Source organism: Salmo trutta, chromosome 2, assembly GCF_901001165.1.
Source record: "Salmo trutta chromosome 2, fSalTru1.1, whole genome shotgun sequence".
Taxonomy (NCBI): domain Eukaryota; kingdom Metazoa; phylum Chordata; class Actinopteri; order Salmoniformes; family Salmonidae; genus Salmo; species Salmo trutta.
Window position 1 is genome coordinate 57,388,083 of NC_042958.1, and position 8,695 is coordinate 57,396,777.

The 8,695-nt window shown below is 41.5% G+C and overlaps 1 protein-coding gene across 1 annotated transcript; it reads left to right on the forward strand.

Moving 5' to 3' along the window:
• Nucleotides 1-897: 897 nt before the first annotated feature.
• On the forward strand, nt 898-8,231 carry LOC115158416 (sclerostin). Its single transcript, XM_029707336.1, has 2 exons — nt 898-1,432; nt 4,350-8,231. The coding sequence occupies exons 1-2, from the start codon at nt 1,114-1,116 to the stop codon at nt 4,769-4,771; spliced, it is 741 nt and encodes a 246-aa protein (XP_029563196.1). The 5' UTR covers nt 898-1,113; the 3' UTR covers nt 4,772-8,231.
• Nucleotides 8,232-8,695: the final 464 nt, after the last annotated feature.

Genomic DNA, 8,695 nt, shown 5'->3' on the forward strand with positions numbered 1-8,695 from the left:
TAAAGCTAGAAGGAAACCATCAAACATCTCATTATGACCACAGCTCAGTTCCCAAAATGAATGATAGGTGACAATGTGTCATGAACAGTACTATTTTTCCAGAATGTGAGTGTGTTCATGCAGCACACTGGGCACGTCCGCTGCATCCTCCTCAAAATAACTCCAATAGGAGAACATGTCATGTTGATCAGAGCCCCGTCAAAATCCTATCTATTTCCACTGAACAGTTTATTTGTTTATTGTCCCTCAAGGGGGCAGCATTTGTACAATGGAGCCTCCATCTTTCAGCACTTCCAATCGAAAGACTGTGATTTCAAGGATGCCAAGAGTTTGCTGGAATCTACTTTTCCGTCCAAATAATTTGATTAAACCCAGAGTACCAGACACTAGATACAGGATAGGACCTGTCATTCTCAGTGGATCAAAGAATCAGGAAGAAAATGGTGATAATGTGTTATGAGTTGTCTGAAGAAGAATGGTGTTACATTTCTAGATCCTTTTTCAAGAGGTCTATGACTGTGCAATAAATGTTTGGTCAATAATCTACACTAATTCCAAAGCAGATACACGAGCCTACAATAAACAACAAAATACATGTAATAAAACAAACGAGTAATATTGCAAATAGACTGCTGCGACCTGTCAAAATGTACGAATTTCACAATTTCGCAATTATTTGTTACCCTATTATTCATGTTTTTATTATTTATTTTTTTAACTTATAATTGTTTAGACAAAATTGCGCTAGCTATCAAAAGTTGTCTATGATGGAGAGGGAAGCAGCCTAGCCATGAAACGTCACTCTATCGCCTTCCCGACTGCGCCCTGCATCACTTTCCAAACAGAACACTTAAAAACAACTATTATACTTTTGAGACACATAGTGCGTTACAGGAACTCAAAGAGACCAGAGACGGAGGTGGATGCGCTGTCTCCCTAAAGCCAACCTACTCAAACCCGTGCGCACCTCTCCTTGCGAGCGCCCATGCACCTCCCCACCATTTTTTAAATAAATGAATTTGGCTGGGGCTGGACCCCTCCCACTTTGTGTAAGCTCTTAATTGTCAGTTTTGACGAAAGCTTGGGTATTTAAATAGCGTCAACGTCTCTTGTATGGGTGGAATTGGTGAAGTTGTTACAGAGCGCATCTTACCCGACGTTTTTTACCCGCTCTACCGCCGATCGATAAGCATGCAGGTGTCTCTCGCGCTCCTCGTCTCCAGCACCGGGCTGCTGCTGCTACAGGGATGTTGTACGGTCGTGCAAGGATGGAGGGTACTAAAAAACGACGCTACAGAAATCATACCAGAATATACTGAAAACGCACAGCCTCCCGAGCAACCAATACTACAGGCTTCTAATAATAACAGTAATACAATGAATCGACCAAAACACGGGGGAAGAAGATCTTCAGCAAACACAGCTTCTTATAGTGAGTATTTCCCTTTGAACGTTATCTGGTAGCCTACGTAGCTATTAGGACTAGAGGATTACATGTCCATATTCGGGGCGCATTATGATTAGGCCTACTTGTAATCAAAACTCGCATTACTTGTAAAACATGTAAACCACCCGTACAATGTGAGATAGGTCTTCAGAAAGGATGAAACTGTATGGATCATCTTTAATCAATTTCATTGAATAATTTGATATTGTTTAATCAATCTAATAATATTTCATTTGAATTTTACTGTAACGCTTTGTTTGAATAAGTGGTACTTATATAACATCTAAACGTTTAAAATAAACAGCTTGGGATGGTGCTAATATCTCCTGGATATCTATGAACAGCTGTGCTGTACTGTACTCGTGCGAAATATGAGCAATCACTTGGTGAAAAAAGAGCGCTTTTAATTTATGGTAAACCGAGGCGTTTTTACAGTATCTAATAATGTGTCATGTTGGATTGACATTATGTTCTCAAGCACATAGCTTTTGGACCGTCTGTACTGTTCAAAGAACGCACACTCGCCACACATTTCATTTCCCAGCATAGCTTGTCGTCCTTTACGCACGGGTTAATTCGTTTCCGTCCATGTGTAAGACCACACACATCCCTTTAATCTTAAAACATGTGCAATGTATCGATTCAATTCTCAATGTATGGTCACACTATAACCCGGAGAATGATACCTCACCTGTGTGGTTTATGTGAATCATTATGCCAAAGAAACCCTCCAAAGACCACCCAGAACATCCAATAATTTCTGAAAGTGCCGAAAAGTGCAACTTTTCTATATAGAATAGTCAATATCAAATCATGGATAAAGCTTAAGAAAGCCCAGGGGCCATTTTTAATTGCAGCTTTCCCTGTTGATGCTTGACAATGGTGTTTAGACTGGAACAGCTGTACTGTTGAATGGAGGAAGCAGGGTTGCGGTTAGATGATTGCTACGCAAAGGCCGAGAGAGCAACACGTTCATTTATATGCCTGTGGTTTTCTCCTCACACAATCTGAAGAGGTGGAATTACAAGAGATCATGGTTTTCACTCTATCCTCCGTGCTATTTCCCTCTCTTTCATACAATTAGTCAAGGTCTGCCTATGCCATAACTATTTAATCGCAACAACATGTGTCCAAAAAGAAAATGCCAGGGTTTCTGTTCTTAGGGGATTTCTTCAGGGTATTTGGAAATTGCTGGTTAAATTCAACAGGGTGCTGGAGAATGACTCCCACCTGTGGCCAGTAAAGGTTCTGCTGTAGTCATGCTGATTTGTACAGAGGAAATATCTCTGAATAGCCTCTCATGGATTCAAGATGCACAATGTCATTCTTTCCCAGTTTCTCCCAGTCTCATAATTTCAAATCTAATAGAGACTGTACATAGAGTACAAATGACAAACCTTGTCCCGAGGATCTAATGAACTATGAGATACATTTGACATAATACTTGAAAACCTCATAAACAACAGACGGCTTTGGAAGAAAATGCACATTTCTAAATCTCTTCTTATACTGAGCAATATCCATCAACAGAGAGAGAGTGAAACAATGATGTGATGGGATTTTATGATTGCTTACTAAAAAGCTATTGTTTACCTTTTGTATTTCTAAATAGATCATGTCTATTTGTTCAGTCCACTGCCCACCACTCAGATTATATTTTGGCCCGCTAAGCACAAAAGTTTGAGCACCCCTGATCTAATGGGTCATATCATACGTGATAAAGGTCTTCCTCATAGGCCTATCTGCCTCCCTCTGGGAGGACCATATCTTCCCATGACTCTTTCCATGGTCCCAGTGGGGTCTGTCTGGCTCCCCGTCCAGTCCCTGTGCTCAGCAGTCGGCACTCTGAGAGAGACCTGAGACCAGAGCAGAGCCCTTATGCTGTGGCCTCCCGAGCAGCCGAGACACAAAAACACCAGATCAGGTTCTCTGAATGAAAAAAAAGGAAGTCATCCTTCCATAAATCCTTTGTTCTACTTTTCGCAAAAGAAAAGCTACAAAAGAAAAACAGATCCCTCTCCGAGTGTATAGTTTCCATACCGACACGTCCTCTGCTATTCTGCACGCCACTTGTAAAGAAAGATAACAATAACTAATGCATAGGGCTGTTGAGAAAAGGCCATGGCCAAAATATTGAATTACCAGTCATGCACTGATTATGCTCTCTTCGTTTTGCTTGTTTCCAATTGTCAAATTGTTCGTTTTGGAATTAAAATACTTGTACAGCAAGCATTTAGACTGTTTCCAATCTTCACATCATTTACGGAGGGCCTGCATTGTGTATGGCAGCTTTGGTTCCGACTTAAATCTCCATTATGTTTGATTGAGCTGTTCAATAGCATTCTGTTCTGGATTTTGTTCTGGATTTGCTATCAGCTGATTTCTGCTAGCTGGAATTCCACATCCAACCTTATTTTCAGGCAACAGTCATCATCAGATCATGCATCAACGTTAGTGTTGAGTTTAACTCATTTCCCACCTCATACTGAGCCCTTCCACCAAACAAATGTGACAGTATTGATTTTGAATTGGATTTGTACATTTGTACATCAATTCTAAAAAAAAAGTGCACTCCGTTGAGATTAAAAATTGCTGAATGGTGAAACAGAAGGAAGAGTTTATGAACATTTTAGATGATTTAAATTCTGAATCATATTCCATTTCCCAGCCCAGCTCCACACACGCAAACTAACCAAGTTCTTAGAATAAAGGAATAACAGTATATGAACAATGGGAACCATGCGTTTCTCACACATTCAGCACACGGAGACACAACTGTATAGCTCTCTGCTCTTGAATAGTTAAATGGAAGATTGTCCCTTGGGTCGTATCGTCTTCAAAGTGTTTGATTTGGAGCGATGCCACAGAGTGTGTAAACCTCATTTCCTCCTCTTCACCCCAGGTGCCTCGGAGCTGAGCTGCAGGGAGCTGCGCTCCACCCGTTACATCACCGACGGCTCCTGCCGCAGTGCCAAGCCCGTCAAGGAGCTGGTGTGCTCGGGTCAGTGCATGCCCGCCCACCTCCTACCCAACTCCATCGTGCGCGGCAAATGGTGGCGGAGCAGCGCCTCTGACTACCGCTGCATCCCGGCCCACTCCCGAACCCAGCGGGTGCAGCTGCAGTGCCCCAACGGCAACTACCGGACTTACAAAATCCGCGTGGTCACCTCCTGCAAGTGCAAACGCTACAGCCGCCACCACAACCAGTCAGAGGCCAAGGAGAGCTCCTCAGAGGCCAAGCCCAGACGCGACAAGAAACGCACCCGGCTGCCTGGGAGTCGGAACAAAAGCAACACACCGACGCTGGTCAGCAATTCATACTGAGGATGCTCTTCCTTCCTCCGTACACGGACAGAGACCAAAGCAGTACACACGCACATGTTACACACACCCAACACGGCTCCTTCACTGGAAGAGGGAGGAGAAGAGCCATTTCAACAAAAAAAGGATTTGTAAAGCTGTTTGTTGGACTGATTTGACACAAGTCTTTCTCACCAGAGAGGCACTATAGATTTTGCAGCCTACTTTCCAAAATATTTCAGAACTTTTGATTTGCATGACCAAATGAGTGGACAGAATGCCAGGGGAGGCCATGTGACTGGTCAGGAAAGGTGGAACACTGCTAGGATGGGAGTGTACAGTATTTTACATGTTCCGGTTTATAGCTAACAGCCTTTGACTCAGACACTAAGAGAATCCACCTTCGCCACAGCAAGAGGTGCACCTAAACTCAAACCCCACTTGTCAAAACATCCACCGGGCAGGCTACATTGCCTGATAGAGCACAGAGACACTTTTCAACCCTATAGGCCTAACTGTGTTCTAGCACCTCTATGGCTGGGTGTTCTGTACTGAGCAGCATGTGGCAGGACTGGGGTGTCAGGCTATGGAGGTGGGCTGCTGACCCCAGACCACGCAGCCTCCTGACAGCCCGGGGAGCACCGCACTCACCAGGAGCCCCCCCAGGGTCCTCCTCACTCTATAGCAGTCGTATAGGAGCTGTCAGTTAAGGCCCCTGGCCCAGTGGCCCTAGTGGCCCGTGATGGTGAAAGAGATAGGGGGAGAGAGAGGGGTGGGGAATGGTTGTGTCAGCACTCTAAGACCAGGGTGCCTGCGGTCAAACAGGTGACTGGGCATTCCAGTGACCCATCTTAATGACTAAATGAGCCCATTCCTGTGTTTAGGATTTGAGTCATGAAAAGCCATTTCCTCTAGACATGGCTAGTTCCTGTTTGCTGAAACCACACAGACACACAAAAGATCCTCATGTGTAGTGGAGGCTCCAGCAATTGTGCCTGTTGTTACCTTGAGGCACAGCATTCTATACTCAACTACACCCTGAATGGAGACCATTTGTTAGCAGCAAATAGCATTGGCAACCAACTAGCCATATCCCTATTCTATTCATTGAGAACCTAGATGGTGAGGGAGAGAAAAAAAACTCCACTTCTCTGACTATCAGCTCTACACTGTAAATAGCAATTAGTTCTGCTAACAATTTTTGGGTGGAAACCACCCAACTCAAACTATGCAGTGTTCAATATACTTAAAGTAATAAAGTGACATCATCACCCATATTGTTATATTTTTAAGTTGTAAATACTTAACTGTTTTGGGTTTTCTGAACTATTTGACACGAAATCGCATAATGTATTCTGAACTATACAAATTTAAGTTACTTCAGCGTGAATATTTGTTGTAGTGAACCTAAACATTTAGGGTCCCTTCAACTTACGTTTTCAAGTGCAAGTAGTAAGTAGTTCTGTTAGTAATTTTCAGCGGTCGTGTCTAACATTGTTTTATGTATTTGACAATTTGTCATTTTAACCCACCTTAGCAGGCGTTGTTGAGCACAGTGCTCGTTCCTCTAGCAGTAACTGGAGGTAGAGTTGTAAGCATTACATGATTCTGCATTTGCCTCTGTCAATCAGAGTGACTTTGTTGATAGTGGGAATTTCTTGTCTCATTATTGAAAGTACATTTGCCCGATGGTTTTGATATCGTTTTCCATAATCTGTTACACTTCATAGCACAAAAAACTGCTTAATACTATTTTAGAAATATACTTTTCTTTCTTCAAACATGCATACATTGTGTAAAAGTACTGTATCATAAAGTACTTTTTTTTATTATCGACAATCCTATACAAACAGAGCCATGTGGCATTATTAGGTATTCATAACTTGTAAAAATACGTAACAATTCTATATCAGCACAAAGTGTTTTTTACTCCAATATCAATGTCTGACTACTACTTTATTATTTTAAGTAAAGATGTAAAACATAATAGAACCAAGTAACAACAATTTATTGAGTAATGTTTAATGTTAGATTGACTTTAAAATATTAAATAATCATTACTTGTAAAGACTCTAACTTTAGATTAGCAGAACACAAATAAATAAAGTTATATTTACTCAATAACCAAATATTTGTTAACAGTTCTTAAAAATAATAAGTGGCATATGAGTTAGTACCACTTCTAAAATTGTAGTTCTACTTACCGTTGGAAATGTTTGAATAGCCACTAGTCAATTTCTTTAATGAGTTAGACAGTTCATCTTTTCAGTGAAATCTCTGAATAGAACTGACAGGAAAGATAGGAATGAGATAAAAGACTGAAACTAAATCTGAATTGATTTATATTGGCTGCTGCTATCCCGCAGGATACAGACAGAAACACATAGACAGACAGACAAACAGGAAAAAGTTCTGGATCCCCAGTTTGCCCATGCTGACAAACCCATTCCCCTTTCTCATCCCTACTACAGACTGAGCTGTATTTAATTAAGAATGCTATGAACCTTTCAGCTTATTGTCCACATTCTGTTGTGCCATTCTCTCATAATACTTCCTTGTTTCGGTGTTCTAAACTGTACTGACAATGTTTGCTTCTTGTTCAATTGTGTGTTTGAAATAGCAACTGGAAGGGATTTTGTCATGTAAGCAGAGTTGTCCGTGTATAGCCTGATTGTACTTTAGAGACTCGAAGAAGGACTGTTACAAAGAATGAACTGCATATTTATATTTTATTTCTACATTTAAATTATTTATGCAACTTCTTGTAGTAAATGATGAAGCCATTATTGTCACATAAAATAATAGTGACTTTCAGATAATAATGAAATACTGTACAGTACAAAAATAAAGTAGAGGCAGGTATATTTGAAGGAAGTGTGTTTGTTATCATTCTTCTCTGAATGGGCTGCTTTGACAAGGCCTTTCTCTCCTCTGTCTTTACCTTCACGCTAAGCGTATCTCTCATGTAAACAAAGATCAGCAATTAGGAAGTTGAGGTGTAGCAGCTCTTTGGAATGTCTGGCCCGGCTCACTAAAGGAGAGGAAGAGGAATTCACGAGTGAGATGTTAGCGGCTCAGTCACAACAGCAACATTGCTTCGTTCACAGAGATGGATATGAGCCATAGCCATCATTCAGCCTGTTATTCTTGCACAGCCTCTCGCCTCCCTCAAGGCCTAAAGGTTCACACATTGAAAAAGACTTTAAGTTCAAAACGCGTCTTTCCTCACATTATCTTAGGACTTTGTGTATGTTGTATCTGGAGCACACTACAGTACTGCATTTATTCACTGAAAACTTGGGCTTTCAGACAACTACCAAGACTTACAGGAGTCAGGCACTCCAGTGCACCAAATGAGGTGTTTATGACAGTTTTATCGACCAACGCAATTCTGAACGATCATAACTGGCACCTACAATACTACAGCACTTTGGATGACCAAACGAATGTGGAACTGTAGTAAATAAAAAACAGAGAACCCACTGGAAACTATTTGTAAGTGAGTGCTTGTCATTACCCGTACCAATGACTAACAATTTATATTTAGTTTCATTGCAGCAGGAGCGGTAGAGATACTCTGAATGATCGGCTATGAAAAGCCAACTGACATTTACTCCTGAGGTGCTGACCTGTTGCACCCTCGACATCCACTGTGATTATTATTATTTGACCATGCTGGTCACCTATGAACATTTGAACATCTTGGCCATGTTCTGTTATAATCTCCACCCGGCACAGCCAGAAGAGGACTGGCCACCCCTCATAGCCTGGTTCCTCTCTAGGTTTCTTCCTAGATTCTGGCCTTTCTAGGTTGTTTTTCCTAGCCACCGTGCTTCTACACCTGCATTGCTTGCTGTTTGGGGTTTTAGGCTGGGTTTCTGTACAGCACTTTGAGATATCAGCTGATGTAAGAAGGGCTTTATAAATACATTTGATTTGATTTGATCA